At 38.0% G+C, this 25,455-nt stretch overlaps 1 protein-coding gene across 7 annotated transcripts in view; it reads right to left on the reverse strand.

Moving 5' to 3' along the window:
* TULP4 (TUB like protein 4) overlaps positions 1-25,455 on the reverse strand; it is a 159,202-nt gene that overhangs the window by 122,341 nt on the left and 11,406 nt on the right. For 4 of the 7 annotated variants that reach the window (XM_066179023.1, XM_066179017.1, XM_066179018.1 and 1 more), the window contains exon 2: positions 1,853-4,137. In XM_066179023.1, the coding sequence (XP_066035120.1) occupies positions 1,853-2,104 (252 nt within the window). In that variant the 5' untranslated portion in view covers positions 2,105-4,137. Of the gene's footprint in view, positions 1-1,852; positions 4,138-7,085; positions 7,168-7,411; positions 7,625-11,969; positions 15,337-25,455 lie in introns of those variants that run through there. The other 3 variants (XM_066179019.1, XM_066179020.1, XM_066179022.1) reach the window with 3 other exon arrangements.

The raw sequence follows: 25,455 nt of genomic DNA on the forward strand, positions 1-25,455 counted from the left end.
CACAGAAAGCTAGTTCCACTAAAGCCACTTCTCTCCTTCAGCTGTATCTCACCATGTCAGTTTTGTTTTACGGAGACATAAATTGGCAGTCTCTACTCTGGTCACTGACACAATTCCTGCTATCAAGAGGATTACTTACAGGAACACAACCCTTTGTTAATGACAAGCTTGACCCAAACAACAACAACAAAAAAAATATTTAAACGGAAAAATTTCATTCTGAGTCTCTCTCTCATGCCAATCCCTGTTAGCTGAAAGGATGTGCAAACAGCACAGCTAAATCCACACAGCAATGACGCAGTGAACCAGAAAGAGACTACAATGGCCAACTGAGTAAATAAAGCAAAACTAGCCAAACCCAAAGGGCAGCATGCACATGAGCATCTTCTCCACCTAAATGGGCACATACTGAAACCTAGTCTTGTATTTCCAGGTTCTGCAATAAGACTTCACATTCCTGTAAACAGCACTTCCTATATTGTTCCCAAAACATGCATTACACAAAAGAAGAAAAACAAGTGCCCAGGTTCACAGAAAAGTCAGATAACAAAATATGGAGAAATGAAAAGTGATTATTGTGTCACACACTTAAAAAATAAAATGCAATTTGTAATTGAAAATTAAACCGACAACTAGATATCATTCAAACCAAAATGCTGGATTCAAACATCACTCTTCCCTTTGGGAAAACGTGGCTGTAATTTTTCTTGAATGAACCTGATACAAATATACACATGAATCTGTCTTTCATCTATACATATAGATGTAGTCTGTATGATTTACCATACACCCACACACCTCCATATACACAAAGCATGTGGAAGCAATTATTTCAGACTATTGGCTGCTCCCTTCTTTCCTTAAAAGAGGATTGTCATTAATGTTACACAAGAACTAAAACTACCCCCTTCTGAAACTTTGGTGCAGCTTGTGTTGAAAGGGCAACGTATATTCCCAGAGTCCACCCAATAAATAGTGGAAGAGGTAAGAAAAACCACATTGTATCTTTGGTTTTCATTTCAGTACTTAAAATGTCATTCCACCCACCAACCTAACAGCAAATCTTTGATTTGGACAGATTCTTCTCAAAGAGCACATCCAACCACATCCTAACTAAAAAGGAGAAACAAACCAGGCCCACCCTGTTGTCTAAGACACTTGATGTGCCACAGGGCATCACCTGCACTTTCACAGAGAAAGACATGGGTGCCAGAAGATGACAAAGCACAGCTGAAATATCAGTTTATACCAATGGATTTATGCCTTTCGGAAAACACAAACGGAAAATTTTTTGCATCATTGTACTCAGGACAACGCCTTGCACACTGAAGTTACAGCACTTTACTGCTAGGCACCTCAGCATTTCTCTGAGAAGTCACACTTGGCCTTTTTTCTAACAAAATGAGGAGTTTTTCCAGACACAACAGCTATCTCCTGTCACAGATCCTTCCAGTCCACAGCTTCTGAAAATCTAGCAGACTTCAACCAAGCTTTTCTCCCATTCCCCTGCTTTTCCATTTGTCTTCTAGGCCAGACTTCACTACTGTGTGAAAGCAGTCGACTATCACAACTTTAAACTTCCATTAACATGCACTTACTGCATTTGCCTGGAAACTGGCAGGTGCTGGGGAACGAAGGAGAAAGTAGGCCAAACCAAAACCAGACACATTTCCAGAGAACCTCCCACCATCAGTCTTATATGTTTGAATTTACAAGAAAAATTCCAACTGACCCAAATCAGAGTTGGATTAATCTTGAGCCTCCTACATACCACTCTGTCAAATTTCAAGCAGAAATACTGAAAAAAAGATAGCTATCATTTTCTTTAGAGTCTAACACATGTTTTGCTTACCTCACTGTTGTGGCCCCTCAAATTGAAGTTGATTCTCTGAGGGGTGTTCCGGTCCCTCCTGCAATGGCTGGAAGTAAAAGTGACGCCTACAACTCCTCTGCCATTGCCTGTAGCCAACCAGCCTTCCTCATAGTACCGCCTCCGGCACACCGGTTTCTCCTTCTCACTTTTGGGGACCCTGCCTTTCCAGGAGAGGCAGAGGATGTTGGAATCGCTGCAAAGAACAGGCCCATGTTCCACTGCTGCAAACATGCTTTTTAAATATTTTATTTTTTGACATAAGAAAGTAATATGTCTAGTGCACAAAATTTAAATCAATTTTTTTTTTTTTATTGGTAAGACTGACCTGGGATAGATCATTGAAAGGGAGGAGGATGGGGTCAGTGTTTATAAATATCCACCAAATGCATAGTGAAAAATTCCTCTATAAAAGATGATGGCAGTTGGCTAAGAAAAAGTAACACTTAAAAAAAAAATTCGGGTTCATTTTTGTTCTGAGTCTGTAGAGTGGGGTGCACTTATCCTTTGGAGAAACAGCTACTTCATAAGAGGCGCTCAAGAAATGGTTAAGTCATCTTTTTGCTCAACTTGATATAATCTTTATACAGCCTGAGATTCCAGTTTAGCGTAATGCAATTCCAGAGACAAAGAGTTGCAAATGTGTAGGTTTCAAGTAACTTAAGGCTTTTAAAACTTCCTCCAGTCAGATTTTCTTCAAAAGTTCAGTTGCAGAAATTTAAACACACGCACATACATATATATGTATATATATGACATTCCTCCATTCCAAGCTGCCCTCTGGCATGTCTTTTCCATCTGATGTATTTCTGCTGCTAAAGCTGAAAGAGATTGCATAAAGGGAAAAAAGGCACACAAACCGTGTGAAACAACAGACCCGAACTTGTGCAGGCACTGGTGTGCCAGGCCAGTTGGGAAATCCCTCTTGGTACTGAACCACTCGTTGGACTCAAAAGTTTTTGCAATCCAAAGCCAATCCAATTTTCATCGCAGCACTTTTTTTTTCCACCAGAGACCCAACACAGCCTGAACTGTTTATCACGCTATCTTGCCTGCTTTCCCACTTTTTGCTGCCACACACGAATGAAAAAGAACCCCCTCTTCATTTATAGCAGAATCAAAAATGCTCTAAAGCTTTTAGCTTTCAAAGTGGATAAGTTTGCCTCAGGTGAACCATGAAGTTCTCTCTCCTGTGAAACAGGCTAAAATGTCAAGCTGTTTTTCCTTTACTTTTCCCTTTTTTTTTCTGCTACAAGGAATCACAGACTTTTCATTCTACCATAAAAAACAAATGCCAGAATTAAAGCACATCAAGTAAGCACTCTTTCAAAATCTTCTAAAATTCAAGGAAGGAAGAAAGATAATCATCTAAAAAAGAAAGAGAAGCAGCATTAAAAGTCTGACTTCCTGGGTTCACTATTCCTCTAGGTATTTTCCTTGCTTGTTTGATCGCATCTTTCCTTCTTGATGCTTGTCTACAGCACAGATTCATAGTTCCAGAAACAACATTTGCAGCTGTACAAGAAGGAAACATATGAAGTATTCCAATCGTTTTATTTGAGTAACATTTATGAGCTCAATTAGCTAGTATTTATACCACACTAAGTGAAAAGAGGAAAAAGGAGAGGGAGAAAGAATATGCAAGTTTGATGACCTGGTTAACTCAAGAAGGACGGCGAGGCTTGCTCAGTTCAATGCCCAGACTTGTCCCATAGTTCCTCAATTTATTTACTTCCAGTCATCATTACTCAGCAGAAGGTCACAATTTATTCGTCCATTCACAATCTATTGAGCCCAAAGCAAAACATGCTGAAGACCATACATTATTCCTCTGCTAGAACTAAACCAGTTTCCTCTGCCCTCTTGATTTTTTTGTTTCCCTCACAGCTATTGATTCAGATTGTGGAGGTATTCGTTAGGCTTTTTCTGCGCAGAGTGTTTTTTCTTTCTCTTCTTGCAAACTTTTTTCACCCGTGAAGACCTTGTGGAAAGCTGAACATTACTGGCAGGTGCCTCTCCATGGATTACTGATTCCTGTGCTGCGAAGGTGCTCCATCTGGTTCTCAAATTAATTTTCATCAATTGCAAAGCTCGCAGGAATGTGCCAGAGCAAGTCTACGTGATGACAAAACCATGTGCGTTTTCATGTACACGCAGTGCACACATCAATCTGGTACTCAGAGCTGCATTTGCCTTTTCAGTTTAGGTGTGGTAATCTTGCAAGACGCCTGCTACTCAAAACTTGAAATCCCGGGATTCTTCCAACTCTGCAAGGCAAAGCACACACACACATAAAAAGAAAAAAGTGAACAAAATAAGTCACAAAACAAGTTAAAGATACTGGTACTACTGTTACAGTAATCAAAGTATTATGATTACAGATTTCATATCAGACTCCTATAAAGTATATTATATATAGATAAAAACATTCAGACATACACATTTGATATATTTGTATTTGATATACATACAAAGACAAACCATAATTATTTTTTTTTCACTTCCAAAATTTCCAAAACTTTTCACAACGGACATGTACAGCTAATGAAATGTATCTGGGAAGGATACTTTGATGGGGGAAAGAAGGGGGAAGAGCTTTGTCCTGGTCACAGTGTCTGGGACAAAGTCTTACTGTTTATTTCAGAACTTTGAAGCGAAGATGAGGAAGGGAGATGTTAGTGACCGAGCAGGCACAGGGTTAGACCCTGAGGCACACAAACAGAATCACACAATGGCTAACCTGGAAGGGACCTCTGGACATCATCTTGTCCAAGCAGGGTCACCTGGAGTCAGGTGCCCAGGACTGTATCCAGGCAGTTTCTGAATATCTCAAAGAATGAAAACCCTGAAAAACCTATGAACTCTCTGGGCAACCTGTGCCAGTGCTCAGTCATCCTCACAGTAAAGTGTTTCCTGATGTTTAGAGGGAACCATCTGTGTCTCAGTTTGTGCTCATTGCCTCTGGTTCTGTCACTGGATACCACCATTAAGAGCCTGTCTCTCTCAATTAATTCCTTCCCATCAACAGTACACAACAAAAATATCTCCTTAAGCTTTTTCTTCTCTAGGCTGAAGTCTCAGCTCTCAGACTTTCCTCATAGAAAAGATGCTCCAAACCACGAAAATACAGCACTGAACTTATCAGTCTCAAAGAGACTGGGAAGATTCCTCCAGGGCTTAAACTACTGCCTTAAAGAGATCTAAGGTACTTCAAAATTAAAGCTTAAAAGTCTGAATCAACACAGATGAATTTAAAAACTATTCAAATCCTGCTTAAATCTCCATTTGAAAAAGGGGAGAAAAATTCCCCAAAGTCAATTTTATACAGAAGAGTGTAAATAAAGCACAAGAGACCAGGCAAAAGGCCATCCAGGATATTCCAGAAGTTGTATCCGAAGTGCACACACATGCACAGTTATTGCATCTACACAGTTACTGCTAAAGAGAGCTCATTTAAATTCAGAGCTGCATTCATCAGTCAGCAGAGCTGTAAAAATGGTCTTGTCTTCATTACATAAAGCACTATACTAACCTCATGTTTCCTGCAATTAACTACTTATTTCATTCTAGCATCGATGCATTAATTAATTTTGTTTTTAAAAAAAGAGAATAGATAAGAAAAAAAATTTATAGACACAAAGGCAAAGTTGTAAAGCAGTTTACAACACTACAGTTGGCTGACTTATCAGAAACACTGTGAGATTTGGTGAGTCACTGCCAGACCTCTTCAGCACTACAACTCACTGAAGTTTTAAAAATAATGACTGCTATTAATTTCTTTTTCATCATGGCAAGATGATGATATGAGAAATGTCACCTTTCCAAATTTCTGATGCTTATCAATTACAGTGCAAAGAAAGTTCATACACAGGAAAACACAAAAAAACTTTCAGAGTACAATGGTGTGTAGACAAACTTCTGCGTTTATCCCATCAGCAAACTTGATCCTCTGAAGGATCAGTGCCATTGTTTTCATACCCACTGGAATCTTCCTAACAGACATCTGCATTCAAGAGGTGACACTTTACATTAGCAGCATGAGTCTTATGATGCAAACCTTTACTAATTCGACAGAGAAATAAAAAAAATGTTTACTGAGAAAACAAAGTCCATGAAATATCACTTAGAGCAGAGTGAGGTAAGCACTAAACAGAACTGTTTGTACTGTACAAGAATCATGAGTTTACAAGTGGATTTTAAAATACAGGTAACTATAGATACAGTGGCTTTGCATAAAATCTGTATGCAATTTCTGTCCTTATTCACTGCACATAAGATTAACAAGTTTGAGAAAGAATTCGTCTGCATCTTGGTCAATAACCTTCTCTCACCCTCGTCCCGTCTACCATCACGTTCAAGATTAGACAGACCAAAGGCTTCCCCTCTTAAAAAAACCCTAACTGCATTACAAATGCTGGATAGAGAGAGATGAAAATCTAAAATAACTACAAAAGTAATAAAATCAGCCATTATTCAAATGCATTATTCAAATACTTAATACAACCTGTGAGAATATTTTATCTTTAAATCACTAAGGATCTTCAGAGACAAGAAAAAAAAAAGACTTTTAAAACTGTAGTATAAAGCACTCAAATTACAGGCTATATTAAGATTACAAATATTATATATTAACTCCTTCCATTCCCTTCTTCTTCATTTCCATCCACTCTGTATTTCCCAGGAAATAACCTAACTAAAAGACACAAGCATTACTCTTCCCTCTAGCAGATCAGTAATTTAGACACTCCCCTTCTGCCACCATTACAGCAGTCTCACAGTTCTGCTCATTTTCATATATTAAAACCAAGCTTTTTGTCCTGTTTTTCCCCACCACAGAACACCAGGGTAATGGCTTCCACCTCTGTTGTGAAGTGTGTAATAGCAGAGGATAAAAAGCATGATAAGTCTATCTAGCTGGGTGTTACCTGCACAATCCTACCACTAGTCCAAAGTCACTTTGGGCTCACCACATAAAGAGAACTTGGCCTTCCAGATGGAACTCATAAAACTACATTTTTAACTGAAGATTTTTATTAATCAAACTTTAAGCACCTTACCTTCCACAGCAATGCAAGGACTAATCACGAAAGTACACCACAATCTGATTTTGCTGGTAAATTATTTCTAACGCTACTAGGACAATAAATATCAACAAATTGCCTACTTTCACTCTCACTCAAAAGGTAGTTGAAAATACGATGTCTCTGGATTTTACCTTTAACAAAAGAAGATGCTACTCGAACTCTACTACTGTTGAGTCTAAGCCCAGTGATGTAAAACATTTTAAGTACAGTCACCTAATGAGACAAAAACATATTAGACCTGTGACACAGGAAAGCAGGATCCATGACTATTTTATTTCATTTTGTTTTGAAAGCATAGCTCTTCTCAAATGCAAAACCCAGCAGCAAGCTATGTTTCTGCAAGACAGAAAATTTAGATACTAATTTTAAAAAATGAGCTTACGAACAGTAGCTCTCCTATTGTAGTGTCAATATTTAACTCATCCTTTTTATCTTCTAACTGTTTCCATTAACTTACATAAAGTGTGTTAAGCCACAGCTGGACAACCAGAAAAATATTTGTTTGTTCTCATGCATCTTTCATTGAAGTGTCTCTTTTGTTGACAGAAAGAAGCCATGCACAGCCAAATGTACCGATACTGCAGCAAGCTCTTCAGTATTTCATGTTTATTCAAACCCCTACTCTTCAAGGCTTCAGAGCAGAAAATCTGAAGGTGAGGATAAAAAGGGACTGGGAAAGGAAGGGAAGGGAAACAAAGAAGGAAAACTGAAGTGAGTACACACTATTTCTGAATTATTAACTCCAAGAAACCAAAAAAATAAGGACTCACAGCCTGCTTTTAGAAGATTCTGACTGCCCAAACATCTTAAGGAAAGAAACAGAAGATAAAGAGTCTTTGAAAATATTTCAGGATTTTTCAGCCTAACCAGATTTCTTACCTGCCAAACCTGCATAAGGTCAAAGGAAACTGTACTTTTCCCTCCCTTTACAGTCTAAGAAGGAAAAAATGTACACCAGTGTCCACAAGGACAGCAAGGTATTTTAAAAGTGCCAGCCACAACTGGTTTGGCACAAGCTGATAGCAGATGATCCCACCAGCAATCAAATGGGGACTGTGGGAGCAACCCCCAAGGTTACTGCTGAACACTACAGTATAAAACTGGCACATCCTGTAACAGAGTTACTGTATTACAGGCTAAACACTATAGAGATAGAAGCTGGTAAGATGGTTCAATCTGTTGTTTATTTAGTCCAACCTATAAATTAACAAAAATTATTAAACAATCCTATCAAAAAAGGAAAAGAAAATTATTTAACAAAACTAACTATATTCTGAAAAAGCCTGAAGAAAAAATTAACTGGCTTGGAGATAGAAGACTTTTTTCCATTTAAAATGGGCCAATTCCACAGGGAAAAAAATATTTTGACCTGAATAGGTACTGGTTTTCCTCTGCTTTCACTCATATCTTCTATCTATCTTTACTTTATTCACCTCCCATTGTGGCATAAGTTACTCAGGTTAACACCTTCCTTGCATATTACAGAGCAATACAAAATTAATTTGGAGGATGTGATTCTAAATAAATACCAATAAGCTAACTAGTGGTTATAAAAATGCTTTCTACCCCAAGAAAGACGAAGGAAGAGTAGAGATGAAAATGAAGTTAGAAAATGGTTGGTTTTTGTTGAAGTTGTTCTTAAATGGCTTTCTTTTCACAGTATTTGTCCTTGTGTAAGTCTAGAAGCTCTTCCCCTCCTTGAAGACATCCTGGGCAAGACAGTCAGTCACATTCATCAGAGATGCAGAAAGTTCTGGAGCTCCAGCATAGCTGCCCCAAAGCAGACCTGCAGCAAAGGTGTAATGCCAGGCACTGTAATGTGACACTGACAACTGCCAGCCCATTAATACAGCCACTGCAGTGTTAGTGATATCTACCCATGTATCATTAAGCAGATAAAATTGCTGAAAATTTATGACTGAAAATTTATTTCTTGGCATATTGAGGGAAGTGAAACTTGTATTAGAGGCTGTTCAGCAGACATTTATTGTAAATACTGACTAAATTTATTTCAATGCAATACTCTGACAAACTTACTACCATCTCCTCCCCAAATTATACTCTCAGAGAAGTGAAAATAAAAAATAGAAGCAACTGAATGAGTTTCCTGGGTTCCTATAATAGTAGAGAAGGCAATATATCTATGTTGCATACATTTTTTAAAAATGCAAGATCTTTTTCATTATAGCTCTTACACAAAAAATAAGAGAAATATCTGTATTATTTTTAGAACTATTATAAGTATTGCACTTTCAATTCTTGATGCCACACCAACAGATTAAACAGGAGCTAAATTTAAAAATAGTTAGAAACAATACTCAAGGAACAGATTTTGAAGTGTCTTCAGGAAAATATTTTTCAAGAAAAACACCTAGGGTTTTTAAGCAAACTGTTAGAAGATACTACTTGTGAGTCGCCAAATTCATACATGCTCTCCAAAAGGTGGAGGCCTGCAGACATGAAATATAGCAGGTTGCTAAAAATCCTGTGTGTGCAGGAAGTGAAGTACATGGTCATGCTGTTCACAGGGAAAAGAACTGAGAAAAGATAAAAGTACTGCAGAACCAACTCAGTCTCAAATCTAAGAGTATTTGAGATATCTGAAACTAACAAAACATGCAAGAGAGAATATCCACATTTTCTTGTTTGGCTTTTAAACATTTTCTTTAACAACTACATACTTTTGTTCGACAAATAATATATCCCTTTGTGAAAGAATCAATGCAAGTCCCTTTAATCAGTTACTGGTCAAACACGCTCTTGGGAAATTATGGTAGGGAAGCAAACCAGAAAAATAATTGAAGGTTAGACTTCAAAACACAGAGCATTCAGCTGTAAGTCACTGCTCCCACCACTCTAATTACTTCTTTCTCAACTCCCAGCATGACACACTATGCCACTCACTCAAGCCAGAACGACCATTCAAGGTGCTGCAGTCTGGATATCCGAGAGAAGATCCAATAAAAGATTTTAGAACTTAAGACCCATAACTTGAACAATATATATCTGGTTTACTAGATTCAGGCACACTCTCAACTTCCCCTGTGACAAACCATATCCCTCCAGCCTCTCCTAACACAAAGCACCAGCCCTCTTTCAATCGTGCAGTTCAAGACGCTGATCGTGCTGAAAACTTACTCTCTAAGTAAAGCAACTGATTTTAAGAGAGCTTCCCATCCTGAACTCACCAGGCATAAAGGAGTTGGAAATTGTGGCAATAAATTTCAATCAGTTTGAGCTGTGCCCATGAGTTCTTTGCTCTTTTAAGAAGAATCAGTCCCTGACACAGGCCCAGTGCTGTCCCACATTCAGCTGCACTGGCAAACTGGAAAAGGTACAAAACAAGTAAGAAACAGAAGGGAGGAGTACCTGCAACTAGTATTGCCACCTGAAGGGTATTGATAACGAAGTTTAGGTTTGTCTAACTCAGGGGTTTGTCCTTAAGAAGAAAGGGAAGCAAAGTTTTTCCTCTTGAGGATGTATTTAAGATGGCTTGTATGTCCTGGAGTCAAAGCAACCCATCAGCCATGAAAATATGCCTCATTTTCAAACAAACAGAAGTGAGCTGAAATACTCCAGATAGGTACTGAAAAACCAGTCTCAGAAAATAAAAACACACAAATAACACATACTAGCCCTTTAAAGAGTTGGGAGAGTCACACCACTGAAAAACACATCCAAATGCTACAGAGATTCAAAGAAATGTGAAGTGTGACCAAGAAATTCCTTATACTTAAAAGTGTCAATCTTCTTTCTTTCTCTTTCTCAAGAAAAGGCTGCAATCCTCACAGCCCAGAGAACCCTTAGACAATGTATACTTCACCAGGTACTTCCTCAAAAAGTGGCAACAGCTGTGTCTAATAACATTCAAAGACCTTCATGGGAGGGAGCCTCAGCTCTCACCATCTCTTTTCCATTGAACTGAATGCGCTGACCTTGCCTGTAATTACAGAGCAATTTCTTTCCCGTAGGAACATTCTGCAGCCTGCAAACATCCCTCGAGTCTGCAGCAGTTCCAGCTAGCTCCTAATTATCTCCAATATCTGCCCACAGGCTCTTTAATACTTTCTTATGAACATACACTGAACTTTCGATATTCTCCTCAAAAATCCCAATACACCTTTGTACGTGACAGATGCACTACCACACTGGAAACAACCAATAACATTAAAAAAAAAAAAAAAAAAGGAAGGGGAGATGAAGGGAGAGAACATCAGATGTCATAAGCTTTTACAATTCAGAAGAGCCTTATAAATAAGAATTATTTCTTTTGGACAGCAAGACATATTTAAGTCAGAAACCTGATAATTGCTGAGAAGCGGTGCAAGTGTAGTGTGTTGCAGCAGAGAGGGAGCTCCTGGTGATGCACAAGCCGCACCACAGGTGTGAGACGGATTGTGAGATACGTGTGTGTGTGTGTATATATTCATAAATACAAAAAAGACAGGAGTTGCATTTTTTCAAACAACTTGGGTTTCTCAGTTTTTGGCTTTCGGGTGAAGAACTTAACTCCAGTCCTGGCTGTCCCACAAATGTGCTGTAACTCAAGATTTTAGTCTGTGTTTCAGGACCTGCACTCACCTCACAACTCCTGCTTAAAGGTCCAGATGCAGAGCTGAGATACTTTGCCCTTGCAACAAAGAGATGCAAAGCTTAAGAACAGCCTCATCTCCTCCCTCTGCCCGTCCTCTTTTGCTCCATGCTTTTTCCTCACAATTCTGGAAGGTCATGTCAAGATCTCTGGGTTAAAGGAGGCATATAATATAATGGAAACAGACTAACTCAAGGAGTGTTTGCTCTAGAGGCAACCTTGATAATCAAGAATCACTGAAGAAGCCTTTGTAAAAGTCAGGAGCTTCAAATAAATGCTTGGAGCAAAGCAAAGACTTCTGTAAGTTGTTGTTTCACTAGCAAGACTTGGAGGGCACGAGATCAGCTGCATACACATGTGCCCTGTTAGGTGAATGATATTTTTGATCTGCTCTGTATTAATAAGCCAAGTGTTGACTGCTCACCTGCCCAGACAGGAGCAAGGAGGTCAGCAAGACACAGGTGTCCGCCAGGCACAGACATGTTCTGGTGGCTGAGCTGAAGGCAGGAAGGCAGATCTGCACCTAGGAAAACTCACAGAGCAGTCTCGTGTCCAAGTAGTTTTACTTTATACATGGCTTCACAATTCTGTCTTCATACTGGCCTAGTTCCTGCTAGACATATGAAATACCTAGGTAGATATATTAAAATACAGAACTTCGAAGTGGGGATAAGAAATAGCAGTATGCTATTCCTCATGCATGACTGGGACACTGCAACCTTTCTATTAAGAAGTCCATAATAGTTAAAAATTGCCAGTTACAGAGGTATTCAGTGGGAGGATGTCTTCTATTTTCTTACACATGAAAAATAAATGTGTTAAAATGATCACAGATGAAAATGAATGAACAGAAAAAGGGTTGAAAAAAAACTCTAGGAAAGTATATTCAAGGAGCAACATGAGTTATTTTAAGTAGGAATTCTGAACATTTCATTCAATGCCCTCTGTAAAACTACCAGATAGTGGTTGCTTCTAACTCCAATCTCTACAAAATTATGAAAATGCTCTTCCATTGAACAAGATTCACATTTCATCAAGAAAGTCAAGAATTGTAGTAAATCAGTGTGGCTTTTTTGGGGAAAAGTAATATTCTCATTACTTGGTAGCTACTGCCCTAATTAATTTTATTCTGTTGTTTTTATCCCCAGGAAGTTATATAAATGAAGTAACTGTCAAACTACTTGGACCCAATTATTTCTCTTCCTCAACAGAAAACTCTCAATGCCTCTTTAAATGCACCTTTACCTAAGCTATACCCAAAAGGGTTTTTGTTTTTTGTCGGTTTTTTTTTTTTTTTTTTTTTGGTAAAGCTTAGATTCAGGATCTACAAAGCATGAGACTCAAAAGGGAAGATTCATCATCACAGTTAAATCTGTATCTCTTAGATAAACACTCACACAGAGCTAATACATTCGCATATGATTAAAGCTGAAGTTATGCATGACTAAACAAGAGAACGAATACTGGTGTGGCAGTTTTTTCCCCTTTGGATTTTCTTCTTTCCCACTGCGAAGTTTCACCTTACTGCCTTTCCCAAGGAACACAAGGATCTTCAGTGGAAGACACTTACCTTCTCAAAATAGACAGAGGGAAGATTGATTTGGTTGAAGAATATCAGCTTCATACATTTTGTACTTCATTTTGGAAACTTGGATTTGGGAAAGTAATACGATTGCATTTAGTAGATGATGTGCTACTTAGCAGACACCTTCTGCTAAATCTGACAAATATAGGTCAGTCCTACAATCACACTTTGCTCAAGCACACTTTGCCTTTCCTAGACAAAAGTAATAACAAGACAAAAGCAATCTGAGGTCATTTCATAAGATAATTTTGATATAAAATTTTATAGCCATCTTACATAGTTATTTTTTCCTTCTATGCCTAAGCCTACTATATAGTTAGAAAAGCCTACTTCAGTACAATTTTTTTAGTTAAATAAGTACTTCAAAAAGTACCTCCAGAGCTGTATGAAAACGCAATATTTACTATGTTAAGAGTTTTGTGAAGAGGTGAAAAAACAGAACAATCAGAGAAAAGAAACAGCATACAATCCACTCTGATCATTCCCTCTGTAAAACTCAACATCTGTACTGAAGGTTCAACATCTGTATTAAAAAAAGCCTGCCTGCAAATTGTGTAAGGAAAATTCTGCTGCTTTTTCTGGTAAGCAGCTTGGCAAGGTAACATAATAATCTTGTGGTGTCAGTCATCCCCTTGAGCTTACAAAGTCTATTAAAACAAATTACATGAAAACATCTTTTTCAGGATTTCAATTCAGTACCTTAAGAGGATCAGAATATTCCAGTTCCTTCTTAGAATCAAGGAATGTAAGACAGTATAGTAGTTTAGTGTCTAATGCTGCACTGACACCTTAATGCATTCTCCATTAACTGTGTATTATTCACAGACCACATAATAACAAGTTACTATGAGGAAACTATATGCTTTGTTGTTATCTCTATTAGCTAGATTACAATGAATCCAACAGTTCAGCATCTGCTTGAAACTGACATTACATTCAATCGGTAGCAGATGGATGCACATGACAAACATTAGAGAAAAAGGTTAAAATACAGTATTTCATAAAGTATTTTCATACAATGCTTCTGAAATTAGATAACCTAATGATATTTTAAGAAAATTCTATCCCAACTAACTAAAATTATATATTACTTTTCACTTACTCTTCTACTGAATGACAGCATGAAACAAAGACGATGAACAAACAGAAATTAAAATATCAGAATACAAAAATTATTTTTCTAGCTCTTAAAAGAATTAAATACCTAAATTAAAAATGGGAAAATCTGGTTACTCAGTGACTTCAAAATCTCAAATAATACCTGACAGATGCTGATTTCATTGGATTGTCAACCTAACAACTCACTACTTGGCTGCAAATCTCATGCTTTGTAGATTGAAATGGTGCAAGATATGAAAAAAAAAATCTGTTATACTCAATATACAATCCAGAGATTACATGTTTGCCCAAAATCAGTCCATTTCTTTTCTAAAAAGACATAAAACAAGATTTACTTTACATGTAAATATACTGCCTTGTTTGTACCTGTACACCGTCACAGCAGAGCTGTTTTACTGCTGCTGCTATTTCTCCTTACGTCTACATTGTAATGTATTTCTCTCCCAAAAGGGGCTGTGCAATGCTTGTGCCACTGGTCAAAACAGAATGTGGAAAGGTTGCTAGGATTATCTATGAGGGAAAAAAAAATAATAACCCACTCATTACATTCGTAGGATGAGGAATTCAGTGTATTAATAAAACCACAAAGCCATAAGACAGTGCAACGAGAAGGCATACACCATTCCAAGAAAGTTAAATAACCCTAACATAGAAGTGAGTGGACAAATGTTCCACAGTAAGCTTGTAAAAAGCAAACCCCTAAAGGCAATTATCATGTAGGAACAAATAATTTTACAAATTAATGCACCTGAGAGATATGTAATATTGTCCATTTCATTTTTATTCCCCACAGTGTCGATACCATAGTAATCCTACCAGAATCTATCACTAAGAATTGTAATAAACAACATTTTACTGATGGCTAACCCATAAAACAAATATTCCATTCTTTCCTGTCATATCCCTACTGTACACAAACTCCTTAAGCAACTTAGCTTATTATTATCCAATAATAACAAATCCCACACAAATGTGACATTTAAGGGGCCTGCAAACAAACCCAAAATTTCTTCCCTCTGTTCTCAGGAATGATGAAAGCATAGCACTAGATTTAAGAAATCTCTAACACTTCTTTCTTGTTCCCATCCACGTAGACTGAGATATTCTACCCTCTGTATTCTAAAACAGCTACAAACTATCTGTAAAGCCTATCTGGTCTGTTTAATTATCTTGCATATAATTTTTTATTTCTATTGGATATGTAGGTAGGAGGCTGCATGAACAAGTTTCATGGATGTTTCCCCCTGCCTTTTAAGAGCAAAATGTCAATAAAATAGTACCATTTCCAATCCCTACGATTTTGCTCCAGATGCTAATTGTAGATAAATACTTTCTGAAATCTTGTAACTAATGACAGCAAAATGGCTGGAAAGTTATGTTATGTTGATTAAAGCTTGAGAAGCTAGAGCTCACATCCAAAAAACCATTTAAACTGATTTTTCAGTTGACTGAAACCAGTAACATAGGTTTTTATAAATCTAACTCACAAGCTTTATTTTGCACTTGCATGTTTACCAATTTTCATTTCAGATGAAGAAATTCATCTCACAGAAAGCAATATGAACCATAAAATGAAGCAAGACACTGCTAGACTCTAAACAGACACACTAGAGCAATGAAGAGCTGCAGGGATCTGATTACAGACTATCTTCTGCCAGGCAGTCAGTCTCCCACTGGGATGGGGAGCACATATGCTGGGATGTTCTACAATAAAACAGTGTTTCTTATGTAGAGCCTCACAGATGTTGCAGGATTATTCTCTCTCAATGCTTCAACATTTTATCAAAATTTTTAAGCAGAGCATAGCAAGGCATTTACTGTTTAATAACATTACCTCATGCAATGTGCTCTGTGATTCTTGGATCTGTTGCTTTCTTTGCAAGAGCCAAAAGCCAAACTACAAAGGAACTGCTCTGGGTTGATAGGGAATGTCCTTTATTGCTGTTTCTCAGAACATTACCCAGATCGGCAAGAGTTCCAGCAGACTAAAAGCAAACCCAAGCCTATCTCCTGGAAAGCCACGTGCAGACGCAGAGGAAATCGGGATACACACAGGTCATCTGTCTGCTCTGTCCAACATTTATGGTTTCTCTTGCTCTGAAGTGGAGCTACAAATAACTGACACCTCACCAATTTTCAAATGAAGCTTCTATAATTACATTGCTGTGCCCTATGGAAACACTACTGGGTTTCTCATAGCAACCTTCAATGACTCATAGAGCCCTGCTCTCACCACAAAATTACTAAGAGAGCTTCATCCGTCTTCAACAGAAGAGCCGGTACGTGACTGGCAGAGCCACCACTACCACTGCAATCCAACAGCTTTATGACATCTTGTCTCTTGAGAAATGAAGTTTTATGGCCAAAGTAGTAGTACATACCGTATACAGTAAGGCAGGATTGCTTCTATAAAATCTCTCACACCCTATGATGCCTTGAATGCACACACCACAGAGTCTTTTTAGCAACTCTGTCAGATAGATAAATGCAATTCCTTTCCAAAGGCCTGCAAGACAGCAAGCTGTTCAAAGAAGCCTATGCCGTAGAAAGACTCCTTAATCTCTGCCACCGCAGTGACCCACTCCAATTTCCCTTCCTAGATCCACTTGGCCCTCATCCCTGTTCTCACTGCCAGGTGCCTGTCTGACATCTCCTTGGGTGGACTCAAGTTTCTTAATGCAGCACAAAAAAAAAAAAAAAAAAAAAAAAAAAAAAAAAGAAGGTGAAAAATATTCTGTGGCTTTAGGGATTTGGATTAAATCACTGATGGGTCAGGTCAGTGTTGGAACTGCAGCTATGGGGCAGGCACAAGGCTGAGGGGCATGAAGACCTTTCAGAAACAGGAAGATGTTAGCTCAGTTCAGCTGCACCATGGGACTTCCCCCACGGGACAGAGCTGGAGCAACCTTCTTAACAACTGAAGGGAAAAATAGCATTCATAAGTAAGAAGGCAGAATTTAACATTACTGGCTTCCAGTCTGTGGTACCATCCCATCTCCCCTGAGTGTAGCTCATCGGATGTTTTCCAGTCTATTTCTATCTTGCTTCAAAACATTTCTGTCCATTTCTAGTCTGCATTCAAAAAAAGAATGGTTAAATGGTCCTATGGTCCTTCCTTCTGGAACAATGTTCTCCAAACTGCCGTATATGCCCCACTGACATACAATATTTGCATACAGAAAACTGCAAGTACACAAGGTACTCTGAAGTGTTAAAAGACCCAGCCTAGAATGTAAGACTCAGCCTAGAATGAGGCTGACAACAGTCCAAAATCTAATGTCTGTCAAATCTCCAACACTGCTGGGGATAACAACAACAACAACAACCACACAAACAAACAAAAAAAAAACAAACAAAAAACCCAAACCCAAAACCAAAACCAAGGCAATATTTTAAAGGATTGCATTTTAGGATTATCTTCCAGACTCACAATGGTATTGAATTACTCTCAAAGAAACTAGAATTCCATTTATAGAAATCCAAGGTTCACAAGATTTAGAGAATCTTACTAACAAAACTATACACTAGATGTTTTGGATTCATATTAATCATCTTTTTCATTGAAAATTAATTTTATACAAAAGGAAGAATTACCTTTAGCTTCTGACCTGAGGTGACTTTCTAGATGCTGAATCACTTTGTCAGTAGAAACAGCTGATCTCAACATCAAATTTCTTTTTTTTTTACATTTCCCAAGAAAAAAACCAATCCTTTTCAATTTATCCTTGAAAAAAACCTGACATAAACTATACTGAAATAAACACAATTTTTCCTCTATGCCTGAAGAAAATCTGTTGCAAGCTGATCTGTCCCTTCAGCAAACTGAAACCAGTTATTTACCCAGCAATTTCCCTCATTTTAGTGATCTGTGGCACTTTTAAAACCTCAGCAAAAACATTTAAGCAATACATAGTAACATTATTTATTATTAAAGCTATTTTTATTTCAATTTGACAACTTTTATAAAAGGCTAAATTTACTACAATAGACTAAGACAAAAGTCCTACTTAAAAATAGTATCTTTTTATATCCATTTTCAGCTACCCTGTAAATATTCTCTAATACAGCATAGTAAAAAAAAATATTTGGCAATGCTACTGCCATAGGCTTCTCTTCCATTACAGACCCACGTCTGCACTTCCATCACAACACAAAAAGGTCCCAAACCTCAGTTGAAAAGCTAATAATGAAGATAAACCAAGCTAAAACGCCAAATTCTAGAGTGAATTGCATGAGGTACAGGCACACATCCTCTTCTAACCATACAGCAGTAGGCCTGTGATAGTCTCTACCAGGAACCACAGGAGAAGACATTAAAAGGACAAAGCCAGACTTCAACACATTTTGTCTGCTACACAGACAAAACCAGAATCCCTTTGGATGTATTAGTTTTAATCGCTTAAAGCTTCAGGAAAAAATAGAGTCTTCATAATTCCAATCTCAACATCCACAAGATTTCAGACGGATGAATATGGCATGAACAATGCATACATCCAGTCCATAACAGAGGTACTATGCAGAAACTTGTATTTCTACTTCCCCTCATTCAAGGCCACCTACATGTGCACACGACAAGAAAACTTGCAATGGTTATTTCCCAGACCGTGCAGTGTCATATGGCAGCAGTGAGTCAACCTTTAGAAGCTGGCTCCAACCAGAGCAGTGCCTGATCTGCGCCCCTCCAGCTGTGACATCAGGTCACGACAAGCATTGTCCCTGTCACGCAGCTAACGGCAGAGCTGGAGGGAATCCCTCCAAGAGGAAAGCAAAGACTAAAGGAGCAAGCTTCCCTCTGGGAAAATGGATTGAATTAAGGTCCTACTGAAAAGAGGCAGGTGGTTCATAAGGCAAAAAGAGCACTAGATTAACATGTGGAAGTCACGCAGTTTTATTTTGAAGCCACAATGCTAAAGTTCTTGGCCAAAAGGTTGAAATCAGACTTCAGGCATGTTATCAATTACCTGAACAGAGTAAACAGGCCAAGACGATGTATACACATATTAGAGCATCATCAGCCATCAGGTACAAGGGATGTTTAATTAGCTAAGTAGGGATACAGGGTTTCAGAAGAAAGAAAGTGGGACAATCTGTGTCCTTCAGATGAGTAATAATGTTTGTAAGACACTTCTACACTCCGAAAAAAGAAAATTTAAAAAACAAACAAACAAAACCCCCAAACAAACAAACTATACAAATCCAAAGTTACTGATGCAATTTTTCATCAGCATGCTAATGAAATGCTACATTGTTTGACATGAGAAATTACATGTTCATAAAATCCACTATGCAAGACAATCCTGTCTCCGTAAATCAGGCACTAAGTCCACATAGGGAGACAGGACTCTTATTTAAAAAACAATGTACAATCACTGATTAAGCAAAAGAGAGGAAAATACTAAAGAAAAATTCAGGAGGGCAGTGATTCCCTTCATATTATTCTCCTAAAGACTGAACTGATAAAAATATGTAATAGGTGTTTGCCTTAAAAAAATTATACAGATTGCATCCTCCTGAGAGAGGAGTGTTATCCTCATGCTGGATTCTTTCCAGACATATTTTTGGCTACTACTGTAACCACAAAACACGGCTGGGAGAACAGGATAGGACACGCAAACATACCTCTCTGACAACCAATACATCTGTCTCAACCTAAAACCTGTTTACCTTTGTTTCATTTTCACTTCTGTGTGACACAAACAAGAAAAAAAAAAAAACAAAAAAAAAAACCCAAAACAAAACAAAAAAAAACCAAACACCAGCAGTAGAAAGCAAGAAGAAATCCTTTCAGTTGATCAAGGCTTAGGTTCAGCAAAATACACCTCTATATTCTCAAGCTATGAACACACTACAATACCCTGCTGACTGTGGGTATCACCAGTCAGGGCATTTGACCAAAGGATGTCTCAACTATGCTTATAGATGACCAATTTCTGTGATACAAAGGATCTAACAAGCACTGACAATCAACAATGCTCTTCTAGCTGAGAAAGCAAACTGCTGTGTGGCAGTATTTTCAGGCTTTCCAGTGACATCATTCTAAGAAAGAGGCAATTGTCCCAAGGCAGATTTAGACTTACCACCAGCATGAGAGAATGTCTTGTTTATAATCAGTAAAGATTTTGAATCTAGAGGGGGACAGAAAAAAAAAAACAAAACCAAACAACCAAAATAATTAAACACATACTTGTTTACTTGAGAAAAATCTGTCCACTTTGTAACTAAATACCAGAAAAATTTTGCAGAAGATACTTCATGTAAATGAGTGCTAGAGCAAATAATTCACAATCTGAAGTATCACATTTATTAAGCCTTTGATCCTTCGAATAGTAGAGAGTATGGAATATCTCTATGCTGAGTCTGAAAACCTCAACATTAGAAGGGAGACGACGGCTTCCAGAGCAGTGCCTTCACACCATTTTTTGTCAAAATACTGATTTGGCCAGAGTTCTGGGCCTGAAATTTTCTAAGAGAGTGAACAAAAGGTCTCTGGCTCTCAGTTCACAGCAAGTGCGCTGCAAAGTGCACAAGAGAACCTAATGCTGCCAAACAAGCTGTGCACTTCTTTGAGTTTTATTTGGTATGGTATCCAGCGTCTCCCTCAACTTCTCTCTCCCTGTTATCACTTATTCTACTTTAAAACAGACAGCTTTGAAATATCCTGCAAGAAAAGCTTGAAAGAGAAGACCTGAGTACTATGGTACAGGCCACCTAACAAATATCACAGTCTAGAGAGCAAAAACCTTAACAGTCTCACTATGAGGATCTGTGCACACTATCATCCATAGAGCCACAGGAGCCTGTCCTGAAAGAAAAACTCAAAAATGCAAAGGGAAAAAGGAAGAAAAATGACAGTGCTATCATCTTTTGATGAATTTAAATCCCTGAGAGATCCCTGAATTTACTCAGCTACTCAAAGAAGAAAAGTAAATCTGTAAAGACAAAGAATAAGCCCCTCAAAAAACAGGAAGAAAAAAGGATAGGTGAACAAGACATGTGAACAGAGAGAGGTGACAAGTAGCTCAGGGTGAGACACACAGTAAGCTTCGCACCAGAACTTGAGAAACACAGAAAAAGAAGAAAATTATCGCAAAAAAATGTGATTTTGTTCATTGCATTTTTCATGGCATGTTTCATCTGTTCAGGTGAATTTCTGAATAAACATAAAACACCCATAAGCCACAAGAAAGGAACCTTCTTGACTTTTCTTACTCCTCTCTGTGATCCAAGGAATTTCATATTTGCCTCTTTGCCTGGAGTACAATTCTCTTCTTCACAAGGTCTCTTGTATGTCTGGTATCCAGATACAAGAAAACACCAGGCCTATTAACAGTGGACTGTGGGTGAGAGCAAGCCTCATATCTGTATCAAGAATTTACATCTTACTTCCTCTGAAAAGAACACTAGTTTAATGTAAGCACTCACCTTCACATATAATCCAAAGACAGTGCTGTGTGGAACTTCAGACTACACAACCCTAATATTTCACTTTCATCTTAACACTGACATCGGAAAATTTTCTTTTGCATATTGTATACCACACTGTCCAAAAATAAATCTGGGGCATAATAGCTGAGTTAAGTATTAAAGAAAATTGTAACAGGAATTACCAGTCCGTTCTCCAGAAACAATCCCAAACAGGTAGGCTAAGACTTTCCAACAAAAGAGCATCCCTGCTTTATTTGTACTGCTTGAGTAAATACAAACATTGCTAAAGGACTGTGAAAATGAAAACTCCCACAACCTTATATAAATATCTGCAGCCAAAAAGCATCTCTGTGAATAAAGCTGAATACTCTACAGATATATTTTCTATTACACAGGGGAGAATAAAATGCACTAACCTTTTTTCACAAATACACTCTTTCCAATGAATGAGTGATAAAGACTTGTCATTGCTAACTCCCAAAATTCCCAACACACAGTACTCTAAGGAATGCTGTGGACCCTTTCTGTGATTCACTACCTGCTACAAACATGTGGAGGAATTTTTCAATAGAAGTGCACTTCAGTGGATATGTTCAAGTACATGCCCCATGTAGGTACCTCATCCAGCCACGCACTTTTGCCCTCATTAATAATATTTTTAAGTATTGTAACTTTAGCAGTGTTGTTCTGATGGTTTAAAGACATTGAGTGATAAGCTAAGAGTTCACAGTCTCAAGAATTAACAAGAACACCAGGAAATAAAGAGTTGCATAACAGCATATATAGTTTCTCCTGTCCCATGCTGTAATCATCAACCAGTGCAAAAAAAATCAACATTTAGATGTTACTTTAGACTGGCATAGGTTGGCTCTGTTTTTTTTTAAATCATCATTTCATCAGAACACTCATTTGCATGAGGTTGCAATTGTTTTTTAAGTTGTTGCACTCACATGGCAGCAGCCTCCTACAACCTACTTCACCTTTTCAACCACAAGACCCACTAGTAAACACCAAACAAGCTGAGGCAGAACCTCAAACACACTAGAAATTACTGGAATACCTGAGGTCATCTGAAGATAAGCATGGCTTCCCTTATAAAAACAATTCTGAAATCTGATCCAGAGGATGCATGCACTTATTATTATGAAGGAATGGAAATGAAACCGAAATTCCTTAAGATGTCTCAAATGAAGGTAAAACTCTGAATCTAAAATGAAGTAGAAACAGGGCAGAAACCTTCTCTAAAAATAGATCTTGCTGTGCAGCCAAGTATGCCTGCATGCAATTGTTATTTATTTTTAAATCAGAGTAATTTTCCAGGTAGGTTATTACATCAGTTAACAGAATGAGGTGCTTTAAAACTAAACAAAAGAAACCCCCAAGATCTCTCTCACGATCACATTTGCTATAAAGATGTAGAGGAAATCAGGAAGCAGTAACAAAATGCAGTCTCTTGCCTGGCATTGCACAAAATCACAAAATTGTAAATTTCAATGAAGGCAAAGACAGTAACAATACCAACACCCACGAAATACCGAATACGGTCCTAACTCTTAACCAGAAAGACTGGAAGAAACTGTCCTAAACACTGAAAAATAATTTTAAATCAAAAACATAACAAGCAAACAATCGAAAACACACACAAACAATGCACCATACATGCCCCAAGCCCACAGCCTAATCAAGAGCACAAACCGAAAGAACTCATGTACTCCTTAGCAGGCTCTCCAAGGTTTTCTTCATTAAACCTGCATCACCTCAAGCCTATTCTTATCAAGCGTTATCACGCCAGACATGGATGGGTGCACTTAAAGATGTCATTAGGAACAATCAAAACAGAAACAAAACTGAGCAATGCCAGCACTTAAGGATTTTCCATTCAGTCCTTCCATGCTAGTCCTGCCAGTGAAGAAGGCAACAATCCAAACATCTTAGGACACTCCGAGGCAGAAAAGTTTTTCCACAGCTTGAGCAAGTGTTAGGCTCAGAAAGCTATGAGATCTTAAGTCTCCACACCAACAAAATAAAGCAGAAGTAAACGTAAGTGAAAACTGACAGCTGCACATCACTGTGGACACTCGGTCATCAGGCGTGATATTTGTCAAAGCCGTGACAACGCTGCTGGAGGCAAATCAGTATGATCCAAATCCTCACAACGTATCAGTTCCATTGTATCTTTCTTAGCAAAAAATGGACAGCTAGCAACAAATCTCTTCCTGAAGGCACTATAAAAATTTTATTATCCTTTCCCGTGCAGAGGTCATTTGATTGTTTTAGGAGAATTTTCGTTAAACAAATGCTGGCTATTTCTTGGTTTCCCTGTGCATCCTTTGATGATAAGGATGGACGCAAGTTCAAATCCAAAGCAGGGAACGAAGTTTTCCTTGCATTTCTGGAGCTTTAATAAGCAATACTATTTTAAAACTGCAAGAGCTTGTTCTGGCACCCCAGCACCAGACAATCAAATCATAAATATTTTCTCTCCAAGCCACCAGAAATATTTAAAGCAAACTCCAAAGGGAGAAGGGGAAGACAACTATCCAACCTTTGGAACATAAACTTCCTATGACAGAGACAAAAGACTTTACTGTTGCATCTCATGGAAATACGAGACTATCTTTTATAAGATCTTGCAGCATTAATGGTCACTTTTAGCCCAGAACAACCACCATTCAGGTCATCTGCTTTCTGCATTAATAACTGCACAACCGACCAATACAGTACTGAAAATTAAACTGTACTGTACGAATTTTCTATACTCCTTCAGCTACCAAGCTACAACATCACGCACTCTTCAGTGGTCTCTCATTTAAATCCTTGGAAGAAAGAGTAATTTCCAATTCCTTTATTAATAAAAGTAAGTACTAGTTTGGGGGGGGGGGGGGGGTCTGTTATTGACCTCTAATTCATCATGACTAAACAAACAAACAACTCCTCTATAACTCCTTAATAAGATTTTAAAGATACCATGCAAAAGCCACAGCATCCAGGCTCTAAAATCCTTTCTTTAAAAAGTCATTGTGAATCCTACCTGTAAGAGTCAATACGGTTATTAAATTCTCATACTGCTTCACCTCATCCCTGTTCCTGCACCTTCATCATCCCTGTCATGCTGGTATTAGTTATTTATCCATCAGATACGGGTATTTTTTTGACAGAATATGTTTTCCCTAAAAGTCACAGTCAGCAATTTGCCACTGCAAAGTATACAATACACAGTTCCTGTGATAATATGTGGAAGAAATGTGACCGTACACCTCATCTTTGCTGTTTTACCAGCACCTTTCTAACCAGACTTGCAGCATGTAGGCTGAGGTGTTTTTCAGGAGATGCTGCCACTGCATTTACCCAGCAAGAGCCCCTGAGGCCTCTGAGAGGAGGGACTAATACTATACAGGCATATCCCTAGCAAAAGTACTGAGCTCAAATTATACTTTTCCTATATAGTATACTTTCCTCAATCTTATTACAGGTCCAGTGAACAGATTTTCAAATTCAAAAATTCTCTTTGCAACACCAGGAAATAACTTATATTGGATTTAATACATGTTCCACAATGTTATTCTACTGGTATAAAGAAGACAGAATGTCTCCTCAGTGGGCTGGCAAATCTGGACGGAATCCACCCCTAAAAGGTCTGTAACTCAGAGAAAGAGGACTTAATCCTATGATTCGTATTTGCTTTTAATGGAACCCTATTGCTGCATCAAAGCTTTGGCTGTCGAGAGAAAGAGATTAATTCTTGCTCACAGTGCTCTGTTACAATTCACAGTAAGACTTT

The sequence above is a fragment of the Chamaea fasciata genome, unplaced genomic scaffold (assembly GCF_029207755.1).
Source record: "Chamaea fasciata isolate MVZ Bird 193981 ecotype frontalis unplaced genomic scaffold, bChaFas1.0.hap1 SCAF_3, whole genome shotgun sequence".
Lineage (NCBI taxonomy): Eukaryota > Metazoa > Chordata > Aves > Passeriformes > Sylviidae > Chamaea > Chamaea fasciata.